We start from the raw sequence: 17,544 nt of genomic DNA, 5'->3' as shown, positions 1-17,544 counted from the left end.
TCCAGATTGTTTGATATTTTGTTATCTGATATCGACATTAAAGACATTCATGAAATTATACCAAGGAGACTGAAGATCGATTACCTTTCAGACACACTGAAAGAATTTAATGGAGATATCTATGGAATAATATTTGGTCCGCAATTAAGGCTTTTTTATGTGACAACGGTGAGAAGAAATGATAAGATCAAGATCATGACTTTTCTCGTCGATACTGGGTTATCAACAACCTATATCAGCAAGGAGGTTTTAGATGCTTTTGGTATTACAATGGTTGATCTGGTTAATGATTATATAAATGTTAAAATTAATAGTAGAGCAACTCGAGTTATGATGTCTCGTGCTCATTTTAAGGATGTGAATGTTATCAGAATGTCATACTTTAATGTAAATGATATAAATGCATATATTCATAGCAGTAAAGAAATTTTTCATATGCACTTTTTTAATCAAGAGTATGATATTAATCAAATTAATCATGATTTAAGAAAAGAGAATGTAGAATTAAAAAGATACGAAAAGAAAGAATAGATCTATTACTTATCTCTACTCTGATTGCGTTATATTTCCTCCTATTGGAATTAGAAATAGTTGGATTGATCCTAAAATAATATACTTTGCTAACAATGCTAAATTTTCATAATGCATTGTGCAATCATTGTACAAGTCTTGTATAAGGTATTTTAAATCTGAAAATATATAGTATGATATTTCTAACAATACATTTTTAATATTAATTTATTCACAATCAATTGTAAAATATATAATTCTGATACATTTTCCAATGAATCTTAAAATCTTTTACAATGTTTTCACAAAATTTTACTTATATATATATTGTACAAAATATTGTATAATGAATTTTTACAATTAATTATTTATAACATAATCTATAATAAATTTTGCAATTAGTAGAATTGCCATTAATTTATCTATAACTAAAAAAATACTGTAACGTTTAGATTAGCCTGTATAAATTAATTTTGAATTGCTGATCCATATTCTTTATAGCTAAGACCCGCTTGATCAGCAAGTAATGTTGTATATCTAATAATCCAATTCCGGTTAATGAAATTTTAATCAGAATTTTTAAATTACCGATTTATTTTTTTTTTCAAATATTTATTTTTTTTATTTTTTTTTTAAATCTATTTTTAAAATTTTTTTCTTTTTTTTCGAACCGATTTAAATTCTTTCAGTTCCCTTTTTTTTAATTTTCTCTTTTTTCTTGAATCAATCTTTTACTTTCAGTTCTTTCCACTTTTCTTTTTTAAACTACCTTTTTTCCATTTTTTTTCCTTTTTTTAAAAAATTTTCATTTTTTTTCCTCTTTCTTTTTCAGTTTAGTTTTTTTTTCCAACCAGAGAATTTTTTTGGTTTTTTTTTATTCTTTCCCCTGTTTAGGTTTGGTTTTTTTTTCCAAACTGAAATTTTTTTTTTTATAAATAATCCTATTGTTTGGTCTTTTAAGACTGATTTTTTTTATATTATTATTTTTTTCGGTCTTTTTTTAGACTATATTATTAATTTATTTTAAAATTTTTTTTTCAATCTTTTTGGACCAGATTATTGTTCTTTTTTTTCAATTTTCTTTATTGTTATTTTTTTTTTCCTAAACTATATTCTTAAATCATTTAGATTTAGATTAGTGATCAGATTGATGCTATGGCATCACAGTAATTGCTTTTTTTCCCGATTCTTATTATTATTAGTAATATTTTCTCTAATTATTTTTTAGGTTCAATATAAATAAACTGAAATAATTTACTTATTTATTTTTTGTAAAAATAGATCAGTTTAGTAAATTCTATAGGAAAATGTTTTTTCATGACAATAGACTGTTATAATTGGAAATGATTTTTTTTATGACAATAAATTGTTATAATTGGGGAAATTTTTTTCATAGCAATAGATTGTTATAATTGATTTTTAAGGGATTGTGAAATATTTTTTTGGGAGGATTGCTAACTGACGTCTGGACGATCACTGCCTGGGTTTTTTTTCAAATATATCACATGATGTACAAATTTATTAGTCAGCTGATGCCTGATTTTTTAACTTGGCTATTTTGATCAATTAACTTAAATATTATTGTAAAGATATTTATAAAAAAAAAATTTTTTTGCATATTTATTCAAAATAATCTTATTTGATAAAATTTTATTTGCAAATATTAAAATTTAAGCCACACATTTATGATTTTAAAGAAAAAATCACTGTATTTAAACAATAACAATAAATAAAAAGATAAATAAATTACAATGACCAAGGAGAATTCGATATGAGTTTGATGAGTCATATTTGATTGCTAATAAAAAAATAAAATAACAATGGAGTAATGGAAAGTAATAGAAAATGAAAGAGAAAAAAAGAGTAATGAGAAGCAAAAAGGAGAAATAGGATATGATGAGAGATAAAAAGTAGTGATGGGAAATGAAAAGAAATGACGGGAGACGAAAAGGAGTGATGAGAGGTAAAAAGGAGTGATGGGAGACGAAGAGAAGTGATGGGAAGTAAAAAGGAGTGATGGGAGACAAAGAGGAGTAATTGGAAGTAAAAAGGAGTGATGGAAAATGAAGAGGAGTGATGGGAAGTAAAAAGGAGTGATGGGAGACGTAAAGAAGATGAAGAGGAGTGATAAGAGACGTGTATTATTAACTTATTATTACTCTCTTTATTACTCTTTTACTTGATAGACAAGTATCATTTCCGTCATAACGCGACGGGTTACATCTAGTATATACTATTAAAATTTAATATTGACAATAGTGTATAATCTATAATATGATGAACAATAATTTTTAATGTTAAATTTTGACGAAACCCCCCTATTTATATAAATGTATCACGTGTATGTGATATAATTCGCAGTTTGATCAACTAAATTTTTTTTAAACTTTTTTTTAAACTTGTGAAGATTTAATGACAAATCTCTTTCCCTCTGGAGGACCCATTGAAAATACATATTTAATGAGATCTTGAAAGATCATCCCTTAGTTATTTGAATATTCGACTTGTATGGTGATTTTTTTCTAAGATGCACAGTAGCCAAATTAGGTTTTATTTTTTTTAATAAAATTGGAGTTGCAACTGGCAAATTTTTAATATATGTATTAAAATAAAAATTAATACAAAACAAACAAAAACTATAAAAATATAAATACTATCAGTAGAAATATTATTATTGTGATCTTCCAAAGGTCTTTTAGAATTTGGATACTGGTAATTAATTTTATCAAAAAGCTTAGTTAAAGGTGGATGAATTGCATCAACTCTATTGATTTTAGCAATCTAATAATATAAAAAATAAAATATGTTAATTAAGTAATATTTAAATATTAATTATTTACTTACTATTGCTCTTGCCCAAATTATAATCATCTCATTATTTAATTTAAAATGACGTCCATCTTCTGCAATTAAACAATCTTGAAAATGATACTCACATTTAGGAAGATTTTTATATATTTCTAATTTTTTAGTGAACCAGAATCAGATTCTGATATCTAAATTTAAATTAAAAAATTTTATTAATCACGTATATTATGAAATATATAAATAATTAAATAAAGGATAAATCTAATTGTAACAGCCTGTTATGCGTCTTATTTGTAACAACCCCAATTTTATCCAATTAAAATTTAAGATCAGGCGTAATGTAAACAAAAACAAAAGATCAGTTGTGTGACCAAGACAAAAGAATTTTTTAAAAAATTTCAAGAAACTGCTTATAACTTGAAATTTTGTCTATGAAACTGTCTTAAGTACATTAAGTAAAAGTTTTTCAAAATAAATTTTGCATATAAAAATTTTATTTGTAAACTATATACTAAATTTATTATTAAAAAAAAATAAAAAAAGGATGTTAGGGCAGTGACATTTATTACGTAATATTTTAGGGGGTGGAAGGATATTTAAAGGTCATATAACATATAAGTGTAACGTAAGATTTTTCATATTACATGGGGATGGGAGAGTATGGGCTTATAGTAAATGGATATTACGTAATAAATGTGACTGCCCTTACAAATAAGATATGTAATAGGCTGTTACAAATACATTTATTCTTAAATAAATAATTATAGATACACAAAGTTTTTTTGATATATACAGGTTTCTCTATACCATTATCCTTAATCACAGAACTTCCATAAACTATTTCTTTTTCCTTATGTTTTCTTTCAGAATATACACATAAGTAGATAGATTAAGTAGACATCACTATATATATAGTGATGTCTACTTAATCTATCTACTTACACTATAGTGATGCCTACTTATAGATATTGATCCCTACTTACTTATTTTTACATGTCTATGCCCTTTCTAATGCTTTATTGCTATCCATCTGTTTTCACTGGTCTGTGACTGTTTGGTTGCTTTATAGATATTTGCTTGATTTTATTGTTCTGCTATCTTTTTACTGCCTTGTAACTATTTGCTTGTTTTCATTGCTCTGTAGCCTTTTTGTGGCCAAAATGCTTGGCCGGCCTTGATTGCTAAAAATCATGTTGTGATCGGGTGGCACAGTAAATTTGCTAATCAGATTTTGGCCGGCATTATGCTATATTTTTGACCTAATCTTTAGGGCGGAATATCTTGGCTTCCTGTGATTGGATTTGTGCGGTTTTAAGCTCGTTCTGATGAGGGCGTTGAGAGCTTTCCAATGATGCTAAGATCGCATGAATCGGATGCCTGGATGCCGAGATATTGCATCCTGAAATTTATGCAAAAAAAATATGGAATAGTGCTGGCTGAAATTAACGAAATTCTACTGCACCTACTGCGTTAATCATGTGATCCAGTTCCTCGCCAGTTCCAGGCACTTCCCCGTCACTTTCTCGCAACCTTCTTGCAACTTTCAAGGGATATTCAGGATTCGATCTGGTGTATCAGTTGGTCGGAGATTTGGAGATGCCCATTTGATTGCCGGATGAGGCACAAAGTGCTGAATTTGCAATCCATCTATTTGCCGAAGACATTTCACAATCCATTTCCTCACTTTTTGATTGCCAGGAATGAGGCACGAAGTGCCGAATTGGTGACCTAGATGTGCAATCCTGCCTTCCATAATCCTTTTGATTGCCGAGGATGAGGCACGAAGTGCCGAATTTGTGCCCATTCTTGCAATCCCGCCCTTTATATGCCCTTTCTGATTGCTGTGCGAGGCTCATGCGAAGTGTCGAATTGGTTCAGGCTATATCGCTTTCATATCTTTTTTCGTGTATTCTCCTGAACCTTTCTGCCTTTCCAGTCTCTTTCCTGCCTATCGGTGGTAGGCCACTCAAGTGAAATTTCTCTTTTCTTTCCTATATATAATTCTGCTTGAGTGGGTTACCATAAACTTGCTTGTTTTCGCCTTCTAGCTCTTGTTCCTGTATAGTTTCTACTCTGGGATACTTTGGAGTACTACTACATCGATTACTTTTAGGCATTATTATATTGATTACTTTGGGGTACTACTACTGACCCAGTATTTTGCCCGCGTTAGCAAGCATATTCGCTCAAAATTATATAGAATTTTTATTTTGAACTTTGCTAGTTTCTCTGTTATTTTATACTGCTTTCTTGCATATACACCATGCTTCTTGCGCAAAAAAATGCTGGGCCTAGCCCATTTATTTGTTCTGAACTGCTTGAATTAATTTTTAGTAATCTCAAGATTAAGGATATACTATATTCCTGTCTTATTGTGAATCATCAATGGAATTCTGAAGCATTTCGAGTTATTTTAAAGCAAAAAGAAAGGGAATTTCGTGAAGATCTTGATTTTATCAAATATCGGCTAGACTGTAGTGAACAAGAAATAACCCGTATTTATACAGTTCTCTATACTTCGCGTTATGATTGGATTACAGCAGGAGAAGAAATTGCAAATGTTCATGCAGTAATCAAATCCCATATAAATAATCTTACAAGTATTCTTCCCTGTCTTATTAAGTCTTCTGTCTTACGAAACAAATTTCATGTACAATGGCAAAATCTTTATAAACAAACGAAAAAATTGTTAAAAGATATCGATCTACTTGATAATATCAATAATACATAAAAAGAGCGAATATATAGACAAGATTGTTGAGCTGTATTGTCAAGTACTCTTAGCCGAAATTGCCACTTCCTGCTAAGAATACTGGCGATATTTATTTTTACTTATGCAATAGTAGTAGCCAAGTTTAATTTTACTTTCGAACTTGCACCTGGATTTGCATATATCCAGATCGATTCTTCTGACCAAACTAGTCCAGAGCTAATGATCACTACCGCAAATTTCTGTACGTGATATTCTATTGTACCTATAAAATGCAAGATGATATTAACACTAAAGCTTTGGCATATGCCCAAAAGCGTGAAGGAAGATGCTTAGCTAAAGTTAGTCCTAATACATATTTATGGGCATGTAAAAAAGGCCATCAATGGGAGGCGCCATATAAAAATATGAAACAGAATTATAGATGGTGCAATATTTGTCCTAATATACCAGAAAGAACATGCCGGTATATATTTGAGGATTTATTACATAAAAAATTTCCACCCCGAAAGCCTAAATTCTTGGAGGGATTACATCTAGATGGATACAATGAAGAGTTAGGCTTGGCCTTTGAATATAGTGGCAATCAACATTACCAAATTGTCCCTTTTTTTCACCCACAAGGTCAGATGAATCTAGACGCACAAATCTGGCATGATTGGGAAAAGAGAGCGTTATGTCATCGGGAAGGAGTAATCCTTATTACAATCCCTTACTGTGTAGTAGATTTAGAAACTTTTATAAGGGGCGCCTTGTATGCATTTGGTTATCTCCCAATACCCACCTAGGAGGTAACATGGGCTCTTCCTTAATATGCATCAATTGTTCTCTCACAAAAGGGCGTTGAGGTCCCGATTCATCTAAGTAATATAAAACAGGCATGGGAGGATTCTTTCCAACAACAATTCTCTGGATCTTATGTAGGCTAGGAGACCATATCGGATCTGTTATTCTGCGTCTTTCGAAAGGATCATTTTCCCATTCTCCAGGAGCAAGCAAGAATCAGACAGTAGTACTCTTTGGTAGTTGTGGTTCATCAATACCTATTGGGCGATTATATTTTACAGATGGTTTGGAATATATCCGCTCAAGCTTTGTGGCATCATTAGGACTCATTCCAATTAGCCGGGTTGGAGTATCATTCATATTATCAACAATTCTCCTTGCAAATCGTTCACATTCTCTACAGCGCTTACCAGTAGGTAGGAGAAACTCTATTGAATACTGATTTTTAAAAACTCTTAATTCGAATAATCCAGCATAACGGTCGACCATAGCCAAGCTTGTATGCCTGAAACGTGCTATAATTCTTCGGATCTCAATGCCATGTTCATCCATTAATAAAGTTACGTATCCCATAAACTCAGTACCCTTATCACATTGCAATTTTCGAGGCCAGTTGAGAGGCTTATCGGGATTATCATATATACTCTTAAATGCTTCCGCAACTTCCTCACTGCTCTTTGATGTTAAAAAAATGAAATCTTTATATCTAGTCACGCAGTCTATAACCAATAGTACATAGTAATATATTGGGCCATCATCTAGTAAATTTGTATCCACATCTTCATCATATGGTATTTCGATTAAATCACATTGGTGCACAGTATTTGGCTTCGTAATTTTAGAGTAACTGGCATAAGGTATATGCTTTGGTGAAGGACGAAAAATTTGATACATTGCTTGGTTCTCAAGCCATTTTTTTACATCAATAAATGGAAAGCTGTAGCCGGCTTTTTTTACAAGCATCCCACAATCCCTTAACATTTTGATACGACCTTCAGAACGATAATATAGTTTTTGCAAAGCAAGATGCCGGTCTAAATTATGAGCTTTTTGGGGATCGATATTAATTGTAGGTGTTTGTTTTGCTATGATTTGGTCTAACTCTCGCGCTTTTTGGGGATCGATATAAATAACCGGTCTTTCAGCTTGACGCTCTCCCATTCCAATTTTTATAATTACGAAAAAAAGCTAGCATCTATAAAGTCAAATTCTATTTATTAGCTAAGGAGCTTTTTTCCTTACGCTTTTGCCTAGCTTCTATCTCCTTCTGCAGATTTAGTGGAGTGTCAAACCTTAGGCGGATTGCAAAGGGATCATCTTCTGGCCTAGTGAGATCAAATACGACAAACTCACCTTTTCGAAGGTAACTATTAATAACCATAGATGCATTTTTTACATCATCAGTATAGCGCCTAATGATCTTAGAAATATCTTCATGTGAGCTACCGGAGTTAAATACTACTAGATGTGTTGTGTTTTCACGGGTGAATGTATCGAGTTTATGATATTTTTGCGTTACATATACACATGAAATATTTCGATGACGCCCATTCCCAAAAAATTGGCCAATTCGATTTTGTATATGCTCTGGAGCTAAGCATACATCCTCAAAAATAATTAATGTACTTCTCTTAAGTGAGAATGCTCTTGTACTAGGAATTTTTTCGGGTGGTATATAGCTGAAACTAATATTCTCATAGTAAGGTGCTCTTGGGTCTTTCGAAATCATATTATATATATATCTAACATATGCCCATTTTGGTTCGTCTGGATGATAACCGCATATAATCAGGTCATCACAGCGGATATATCTAGACCCGCCTTTCTTCCCCTTTTGCATATATTCATCCTTATCACCAAGAACAAGGTTCGCAAGTAAATTAGTTTTACCTGTACCACTTTTCCCAGTAACAACCATAGCGAATGTCCATGTCATTGCTGGATGACCTACATTTCGGGATGATTCATGCTCTGTAACTTCATCCATATTCAAAAGACGGAGTTTCATAGGAGGTATTTCTGTCTTTGAACGCTTCTGTATAGTGGATTGGAATTTCGTATTTTTGTTTTCTATCAAAGGGTATTATATATTTCGGAAAAATTTTCTTTTCATTAAGGGATGGAATAAAAGAATATAGATGGGAGAAGATAGACCACAGGAAGTATATGATTAGTAATAGTATTATAAGAAAGATCGCAAGCTGAAAAAAGAAAGAACCAAATTTCTCATTACTAATCAAAGCTTTGCCAGACCTTGACGTAGTAATGGGTGATATTGTGGGATGGTTACTATCGAGTTTCTCTTTTGATTTTTGTTCAGTGTGATCTATTGGGGACTCCACCTCATTTTTTACTTTTCTTTCATCAGGTTCAAGTTCTGAGCAGTGTGAAGAAAAAGAGAGGGTCTTACCCTGAGCGTCATCGGAAAAGAAACTGGATACCTCTTTTTATTCATCGCCACCTGTTTTTGAATCATTAGATGACAGATGTGATTTTAAAGGGATCTGTTCTAATTCATCTCTTTCGGCTTGGTGCTCTAGATCACTTACCCTAGACCTGAGGCAGAAAATTAACCCATCCTTAAATGATGAATTTTGCGTAACTTTCTCCAGTTCATTTTCTAATTCCTTTGCTTTAATCTCAAGAGAGGGATTGCTACACAACTGGTTAGTATCAGAATCCTTTAATAAAACTTTCTGCGTAGCTTGTTCCAACTCAGCCTCCAGTTCATTTATTTTAGTTCCAAGAGAGATGATATCAGAATCCTTCAAAGATGAATCTTTTTGCATTGAAGATATTATACTTTCCAGTGATTTGACCATAGACTTTAGCGATTCTATTTCTTTTAACTGCTTGGCATTAAGATCGGCATGAGACTTTTGTTCGCAAGTAATTTGGGAAACAAGCTTATTATTCAAACCATTTAGTTGATTAGCTAGAGGGATCATTTGATTCATAGATTTTTGCATATGCTCATTTTCTTCATAGGAGCGGTCTAGATCATTTTGTATACTCTCATTTTCTTCATGAGAGGCGTCCAAGGCGCTTTGCATACACTTATTTTTTTTATCTAAGGCATGATATTTAGCTATAAGCTGTTTAGCAGATCTTATAAACTTTTCGCGATCTTTTTTTAGCTGTTCTTCAAGTTCTAATCGACTCGGTGGATATCGATTGGATGGAGGGCTTCCAAGTTTACTGCTATTACTATTACCTACATCGTTTAAAGTGTAGATTCGAGGCATAGTTTTTTATCCCACAAATATAGACAAAAAAAATAAAAACATTTTTTCGAAATAATATGCTCTTCTTCTATTTCCAAAATGATACATTTATCCTAATTATCCCAATAAATCTTTTCGAATTAATATATTTATCCTATTTATTCTATTAAATTATTTTCAAAATATCATAAAAACTACGCTTATCTTATTTATCACAAAGAATACATTTTTTCTAGTCATCCTATTTAATATTTTTTGAAATATTTTATCTGAAAAAATACATCATCATGATTATGGTTAGACAGCGTATAAATTGTAATGCGCCTTTATTTTCAACAGCTGATTACGATTTTATTATGCAACGTGAAAATGAAAGGCCGAGAAAGAAAGTTTTAGATGAATTGATGGATAAATATAAGACATCAATGAAGCGCATATATCAGATTTGGAGAGGCGAAGAAGCTAATAGAATTGCCTGGAATCAACCAATAGCTGATATTTCTAATACTACATATGCAGGTGGGTGTTTACCTGTAGTAAACTACGACCTACCTCCTGCTATTTCCTCTCCACCTGCCTTACCACTGAAGAAAAATAGCCGAAAAAAGAAAACAGGTAAAATAAGTGTAGCATCTACTGAGACAGAGACAGAGGTGCTTTCACAGTGCAATGCTAATACCACTGATAATACTGATAATATATCTAAAATGGGATCTGAACTTGAAGAGGTATTAAAACAAATGAATAATATTAAATAATTTACTTCTTTTCAGCAAGTATTTTTATAGCACTTATTGCCTTACCAAGCCACTCTTCAGCTTTTGCAAGACGTTCTTCAAGCTTTACGCACTTTTTTTTAAGTCCTCTTCACTATTTGGGCTAGAGGAGTTGGTAGATGTTTGGTCCTGATCTTTTTTTGGCGGATCTTTGACTACTGGAGCCTTGCTAAAGGTTGGGATAATATATACCTTTCCATGTAACTTTATGCGAAACTGGTTTTTATTTGGCTCAAGGACACCTTGAACCTTTCGAATGTTTGACATACCAAAAAATAGCATTGGTTCTGTTTCACCATTATCAATACGAACAAAATTTCCAATAACTGTAACCGTCTTATTTTCTTTATCCTTCAAAGTAACTGGCACGTCTGTGTACCATCCTAATGAATCGGTGATATGCTTGGAATTGCCCTTTATAGCAAAATTAGATGGTTTATCAGCCTTCCATCCAAGCGCCTTGATTGCTGGGTCATTTATACCACCAAACTTACTGGCGCTATCTAAAAAAGATTCAGAAATAGTTAAGTCATTTATAATAGCATTCAGATATTGTAAAGATGATAACCACTCATCTGATTCTTTCGATTCCTCCTCCTGAGCCTTTCGAGATAAGCACATTTTTCGTATTGGTGGTGAGAGCTTAGACAATAGCTGATCATATGTTTCAGGTTGGCTAGATTCTAGAGGTAAGATTGCATTAGTATCACTGGCCAACTTATGCGAAGCGCCTCTCAGCTCATTTACCTGTTTTTTTTTACCGGTGGATCATACCCAGTCCACATATTATTTTCTTCATCATAGCCATCCCCATCATTTTTCTCACCATCTGAATCAGGAGGAACTATTGGTTTAAGAGGTGTAAAATATGACCGAGTGAAATTAGATTGAGCTATCGGTCTTTTTGGACAACTTCCTTTGCTATGGCCCGTTTCCCCACAAATTCCACATTTTCGTATGTAAGCTTGTTTCTGAAATAGATCAGCTAACTGATTTACATTATTCCGAGTTTCCTCAAGCCCTTCCTCCATTCTATCAATTCTAGCAGAGTTATTGTTTCGCTGTTGACGAGGTCTTTGAAAAGGTTTTACAGGATAATCTGCATCTAGTTCAGCCTTATTAAGTACACCTATTTCTTTTAAGTATTCTGATACATAATAATTCTTAAGACCTTCTTCAGTCTGTAATGAAGATGGTGGACCTTTCGGCTGTCTAACCGGTTCAACAGTTTGTGAAGCAGGTACTTGTGTTTGCTGAGTCATTTGTGATTGTAATTCTGTAACTTTCTTTACTAATGCCTGGTTTTCAGTTTTTTGTTGTGCCAATGCATTTTGAATTGCTTTTTGCATATCTTCTAAAGAAATTCCTTGCTGTTGCGAGGCTGAAACGAGTGAGGGTTCATATATTTCTTGAGATGCTCGATTAGATACTAGAGGTCAGTAATCATCTCTTTTATGTCTTGCTATTCGGCGTAATCTATCTCTTTTACGTTCTGCTATTCGGCGTAACTCTATCTCATAAAGCTTTTTAGCTAATTCATCCAATGGCAAATGTTCACCAATATCCTCAGCTTTTTCAAGCCATGGGAGTGGAAGCGCATCTAAGAACTTTCTACGTAATTCTTCAGGTCTATAGTTGGCTCGTCTTCCTATTCGTAATAATTTTCTATACAATTCATCTATAGTCATATTCCCCTTTCTAATTGTTCCATACATCAAATCCCGAAGCTCCTCCTCCACTGTAGGAAAATGTGTTTTTAGCCACCATATGGCTTGACCAAAACGAATACCAGCTACAACCACCGTAGTACCATTATTAGCATTTGGTGCATTTACAGGATCATTAGTAGGATGGCCACCTGCTATACGCCAATCTTCATCCCAGGGACCTTCTACAGCTCTCAACTTGACTATTGCAGTTCCTGGTTGGCCAAAAGCTTCATTCAATGCTTGATTTCCTATTTGACCTGCATTTCGCCCATTTACTGCTACTAAGTTAGCCTGCCCTGTATTATCAAGTAAGTTTGCTAATTCCCAATTCTGCTTTGTAGTAATCTCTTCGCCAAACCATTCTAAGGCTCTTCCTCTCATACAGCCTCTTAAATATCCTATAGCTACTTCTCTTCCTGTGGGTGGACTAAGGTTGCTTGCCGAAACCTAGGGATTTAGGCAAGATGGCGTTTCGCCGAAAAGCGAAATTCTGCCGAAACTATATTAAAGTTATATTAAAAAACTGGCGAAACTTTGGAGAAAGGCGAAACTGCTGAAACTTATTATAAATGCCAAAACTGCCGAAACTCTGCCGAAACTATAATAAATCTATAGTAAAATTTTGACGAAACTAATCGTAGGATTTTGAAGAGGTTTAGACAAGCAACCTTAGGGTGGACCTCCTGCATTATCTGCTGGATCTACCCCTTGGTTTTGCAGATGTAATCTTAGTTTCGCTAGAAAATCTGGAATACTATCATCCCAGTCAAAAAATGGTTGTGGGATTCCTGCCATGTTTATTTGATTTGGTGGATTATTCTGTAACGCTAAAATTTGTCCCTGCAAATTTAAATTATTCTGGCGCTCTGCTTGAGTCTTATTTTTCCATTTCTCATATCGCTCATAGAGCCTGTCACGATTAAATTCTAACAGACCTATATCCCCTCTACTTTGCTGTAAGTGATGGGTATTTCGCTGATACAGCAATTGTAAGGCAAATTTTTCCTGTAGTAATATACCAATACAGGTTCGCTTTCCTGTTATATTGTCTAACATTCTATTTACTTGATTTCGAGCATTGGTCCGCAACTGATAAAGGTCAGCAATAACCATTTGTTCCACTCCTTCAGCATTTTGCCTTCGTATAATTTCATTATCACGCTCAGCCTCTGCATCATATCGCCTTCGTTGCTCACGGACTAAATCCTGATGCAAATTATTCTCTTTTCGGCGAATCTGCCTTGTCGCCCTTTTTATTTGATCAGCTAAGATTTCTCTACCTATTGTTATATTATTCAGATAACCATCTATAGCATTTGCTAGCTTTGTGATGGTAGCCATTTCTAAGTTAATATTAGGATTATACAAGTCTGGAGAATTCCTCGTTCTGGCGAATTTTTTCGTGATGAGATGGTTCTGATCCGACATCGCAATTTCTCTACCTGTTCCTCAGAATCTACTAACTGATTTTCTATACTAGAAATATGTTTTTCATTATTACAAATATCCTTCTTAGCTTGATATAGTTGCTTTTTTAGGCTGGAGATTTCAGATTTTAACTCTACTATCTCTTCTTTCGAAGCATTTTCAAGACGCTCTATCTCCTTATTGAGATCTTGAATTTCTTGCTCACATCGGGTATAATCCCGTTCCAGTTGATTAATTCGTCTCTCATTCTGGCGATTAGTATCAACTTCTATCTGCAATTCACTATGAAGATGATAGTTCTCTTCTTCCAGCTCAGCTTTATATTCTTCACATGTTCTTCTCTGCCTTGGGTGAGATCTGCGAAATGACATTCTTTTTTTGTGATTATAAAAGAGAATGGGAGAACCCCTTGGATCAATTTATATCAATCTTCAGAAAGCGCATGATCTTAACCAGGATCTGGGTTAAGGACTAATCTGAAAAATTTGGCAGGTAGTACATTTCACAATTATATATACTAGGCGATCATGCATGCAGATTATATAGTGCAAAAAAATAAAGTATAAGCTATGTTTGACCTCAACATAGTCAAGAGATACATAATACTAATATTTGGTTGAAAGATATTGCAAAGCGCCATAAGGGCTTGGCTAATAATTATACATGAAATATATTACACTATTTTAATAAAGAATCTATGCTCCGGAAAATTCGGCGCACATACTCACAATTATTATGTAAATCTGAGAAATTTATAGTAGTAGTCTCTCCATTAATACTAATATTTCCAGTTTTATAATAGCCAATATCTAGTAAATTATATTGATAATGTTTGCCTGCCAATTTACACTTATATTGTACATATTCTGAACTTCTAACAAAGTTTTCATTGCCATTGTTGAGGTATTTATCAATACGATAATATTCAGGATTTGATAGCCACTTTAACATATAGTTCCATCCTGAATATTCAACAATTCTATAGCCTTGCCGATGTAATTCTATAAAAGCAACTATGTATGCTACATTATTTAATCGTTCCCATAACTGTTCTCTCTTCTTTTCTACCCAGCTTTGTGAAGAATAATGATCATATAATATAGGAAGATTCTGATAATATGCAGGCATATCTTTAGCTTGAATTCTATCTCCATAATTAATTCCTGCCAGAAGATAACTGGGATCCCATATATAGTCTATATATCGATCATCAGGAACTCTTATTTTGCAAGGAGTTATACCTAGAAACTTCTTCTTGTCAGGAGAACCATCATTTCTTACCATATTCCAAACTTGTTTCGCCCATGTTTCAGGTCTCAACTTGAAAGTCCTCCAAGCCCGTTGGACAACTTTTGCACTTTCGATTAAATGATTTACAACCCTTTTCCTATCTTCAGGTAAATAATGATAACTATATTTAGTCCAGTAATTACTTAATGTAAAACAATATGTTCGATAAATCTCATCTATCTCGTCAGAACTAAGCGATAATACACTATTTCGGCTTGGCACTCCTCTTTTTTTCACATTTTTCTGTACAGGTTTAGAATATTCAATCCGCCTTTTGACTGTTTTAGCAATACACTCATTTAGGTGAATATTTGCACATTCAATGGTATTTTCACGGATAATTACTAAGGAGTCACATACAGTGCAATAAATATGAAATGAGCGTCTCCCAGTTTTAAATTCCCCATCTATATATGATCTTTCAATCATCTGGATAAACCCATTCTTCGAAAAGTATTTTGGGTTATATTCAAGAAGTTTCTTAAATGGATAACAAACACGAGAACACCACATTTCTGGTGTTTCACCATTATATCTATATTGCAGATTGTTTAACGCCTGCACTACTACAGGATTTAAACCAGAATAGTTAGTTTTAACCATTTTACGGATATAGGGACTTTGTAGCAATTTATAGTGAATTTGATAATTTATAGCGGTTTTAAAGACTTATAGCAATTTATAGCAAGTATATTATAATAAAATATCATATTCATTTTTATTCGATTACAAGCATATCGGGGATTTATATAGTGGCTATATTTACATGCGGTATTGCGATTTATGGCATGACGTATATCGTATCACAGGTATCACCCTAGCTCCCCTGGCACTGGTCAAACCTTTTTTTATTATTTATACTTTAATACACCAAAATGAAAAATCTGACCGCTGGGCGCAGTAGTTGAATTTGTGTGTACTATATATATGATCTTAACTGATTGATCTGCATTTAATACAGTATATTGCAAAGAAGGAAAAATTCGAATATACAGTATATATGCATTATAAGTCACATTACGGAAAAATAAAAATCAGTGGGCAATAATATAATGCATTATTATTTTTATTACATGGAAAAATAGAAATGGCATTGTTGTTAGATGATGCGAAATTTCTACAAGATGAATATTACATAATCAAATTACTGCACATAAAAAATTAGCAACATTAAGATCTGTTGTGTACGTCATGTACGTCGTTTAAGTGCATGTTCCATTTGAAAATGCTTCATAAATCTGTGATTATTAGTAAAGGTTTTCGTACATTTAGGACAAGAAAAGCTAGTATTATCATCATCCGACGATGATGAACCTGAATCTTGCTGTAATCATTTCATGAAATAAATAAGTGATAAGATTAAAATAAAATAATCAATGGTAAATCATCACAACATACTTGCGAAATAGATTCTTCAATCATCCTAACATTCAATTCGAAGCCTGGAAGAATTTCTCGACCGCCGACCCTGGTATCCATATTTCGCCATCCATGTTCATAATGACGTACAGCATTACTATTTTCGTACCATCTCCACGAATGGATAGTTCCCGCCAGTTGGCCGTTATTATCTTGGCCGATGCTAACTAGAAATCCTAACTCCACAGATGTTCCCTGTGCAAAAATTTCATTTCTGAATCTATCGTCAAATACTTGGAATTGTGCTTCACTTTCAATAAAATCAACCTCAACAACAAATATTGGGGTGAAGGGTTGACCTTGGAAGGTCCAATTTTGTAGTGCGTTCAAACCGCGGTCTGTTTGTTTTGGAGTGAAAGAAACGTCGGGTGCTCGAATTGTTCTCTGTCCCCCGACATTAAAATCAAAGCCACCTTGCGAAGAGGTAACGCCTCCATTTTGATGGGTTTCGATGTTCCAGTTGCGCAACTGTCCTACAATCTCGGCAACAACCTTTTCTCTTGCGTATGGAGTCTGAGGCATTGGGATTAACTTTCCGTTTTTGTATTCGAAGAGGTTAACTGGTTTTCCGTTAAGTTGTATAGTGCGAGTCTTAAGTTGGTCGTTTATGTACTCGAACTCTTCGAAGGTATAAACCTTCTTAAGGTCTAGATTTTTGAGATCTATTTTCTCGCAGTAAACTTTAGACATGTTCGCCATGGTTATTGGAATAGAGTATGAAATTTTTTAATACGAGAAATCCGTTTTTAACGACTTTACGTTACACAAGTGAACAAGCCAATGACTTACTTCTGTTGAAGATATAAGTAATCCCCTTACTAATATTATATCCAATGTATGACGTAATAGCGATCAAAAGAAGAACGAAAGTAATAGGAAAGAAC

The 17,544-nt window shown here is 33.3% G+C and overlaps 10 protein-coding genes across 10 annotated transcripts; 5 read left to right on the top strand and 5 right to left on the bottom strand.

The window, feature by feature from the left end:
* Positions 1 to 195: 195 nt before the first annotated feature.
* On the top strand, positions 196 to 531 carry OCT59_029063 (uncharacterized protein; the record flags this gene model as incomplete). The annotated part of the gene is made up of 1 exon (XM_025312154.1): positions 196 to 531. One exon carries the CDS (start codon positions 196 to 198, stop codon positions 529 to 531), a length of 336 nt encoding a protein of 111 aa, XP_025164758.1.
* A 4,330-nt stretch (positions 532 to 4,861) lies between these two features.
* On the bottom strand, positions 4,862 to 5,122 carry OCT59_029062 (uncharacterized protein; the record flags this gene model as incomplete). The annotated part of the gene is made up of 1 exon (XM_066141243.1): positions 4,862 to 5,122. One exon carries the CDS (start codon positions 5,120 to 5,122, stop codon positions 4,862 to 4,864), a length of 261 nt encoding a protein of 86 aa, XP_065994451.1.
* A 459-nt stretch (positions 5,123 to 5,581) lies between these two features.
* OCT59_029061 (uncharacterized protein) lies at positions 5,582 to 6,049 on the top strand (the record flags this gene model as incomplete). The annotated part of the gene is made up of 1 exon (XM_025328879.2): positions 5,582 to 6,049. The coding sequence occupies one exon, from the start codon at positions 5,582 to 5,584 to the stop codon at positions 6,047 to 6,049; it is 468 nt and encodes a 155-aa protein (XP_025164759.2).
* Positions 6,050 to 6,300: 251 nt separating this feature from the next.
* Positions 6,301 to 6,816, top strand: OCT59_029060 (uncharacterized protein; the record flags this gene model as incomplete). The annotated part of the gene is made up of 1 exon (XM_066141238.1): positions 6,301 to 6,816. One exon carries the CDS (start codon positions 6,301 to 6,303, stop codon positions 6,814 to 6,816), a length of 516 nt encoding a protein of 171 aa, XP_065994450.1.
* Positions 6,817 to 6,908: 92 nt separating this feature from the next.
* OCT59_029059 (uncharacterized protein) lies at positions 6,909 to 7,256 on the top strand (the record flags this gene model as incomplete). Its single annotated transcript, XM_066141232.1, has 1 exon — positions 6,909 to 7,256. The coding sequence occupies one exon, from the start codon at positions 6,909 to 6,911 to the stop codon at positions 7,254 to 7,256; it is 348 nt and encodes a 115-aa protein (XP_065994449.1).
* A 2,005-nt stretch (positions 7,257 to 9,261) lies between these two features.
* On the bottom strand, positions 9,262 to 10,059 carry OCT59_029058 (uncharacterized protein; the record flags this gene model as incomplete). Its single annotated transcript, XM_066141218.1, has 1 exon — positions 9,262 to 10,059. The coding sequence occupies one exon, from the start codon at positions 10,057 to 10,059 to the stop codon at positions 9,262 to 9,264; it is 798 nt and encodes a 265-aa protein (XP_065994448.1).
* Positions 10,060 to 10,325: 266 nt separating this feature from the next.
* Positions 10,326 to 10,796, top strand: OCT59_029057 (uncharacterized protein; the record flags this gene model as incomplete). The annotated part of the gene is made up of 1 exon (XM_025328881.1): positions 10,326 to 10,796. One exon carries the CDS (start codon positions 10,326 to 10,328, stop codon positions 10,794 to 10,796), a length of 471 nt encoding a protein of 156 aa, XP_025164761.1.
* A 173-nt stretch (positions 10,797 to 10,969) lies between these two features.
* OCT59_029056 (uncharacterized protein) lies at positions 10,970 to 11,435 on the bottom strand (the record flags this gene model as incomplete). The annotated part of the gene is made up of 2 exons (XM_066141206.1): positions 10,970 to 10,983; positions 11,084 to 11,435. 2 exons carry the CDS (start codon positions 11,433 to 11,435, stop codon positions 10,970 to 10,972), a joined length of 366 nt encoding a protein of 121 aa, XP_065994447.1.
* A 55-nt stretch (positions 11,436 to 11,490) lies between these two features.
* On the bottom strand, positions 11,491 to 13,318 carry OCT59_029055 (uncharacterized protein; the record flags this gene model as incomplete). The annotated part of the gene is made up of 4 exons (XM_066141198.1): positions 11,491 to 11,497; positions 11,562 to 12,243; positions 12,304 to 12,970; positions 13,229 to 13,318. 4 exons carry the CDS (start codon positions 13,316 to 13,318, stop codon positions 11,491 to 11,493), a joined length of 1,446 nt encoding a protein of 481 aa, XP_065994446.1.
* Positions 13,319 to 14,629: 1,311 nt separating this feature from the next.
* On the bottom strand, positions 14,630 to 15,844 carry OCT59_029054 (uncharacterized protein; the record flags this gene model as incomplete). The annotated part of the gene is made up of 1 exon (XM_025312155.2): positions 14,630 to 15,844. The coding sequence occupies one exon, from the start codon at positions 15,842 to 15,844 to the stop codon at positions 14,630 to 14,632; it is 1,215 nt and encodes a 404-aa protein (XP_025164763.2).
* Between the last annotated feature and the right edge of the window lie 1,700 nt (positions 15,845 to 17,544).

The sequence above is a fragment of the Rhizophagus irregularis genome, chromosome 9, assembly GCF_026210795.1.
Source record: "Rhizophagus irregularis chromosome 9, complete sequence".
Classification (NCBI taxonomy): Eukaryota; Fungi; Glomeromycota; class Glomeromycetes; order Glomerales; family Glomeraceae; genus Rhizophagus; species Rhizophagus irregularis.
The sequence above is the reverse complement of the archived record's forward strand: the minus strand, read 5'-3'. Positions and strand labels throughout refer to the sequence as shown.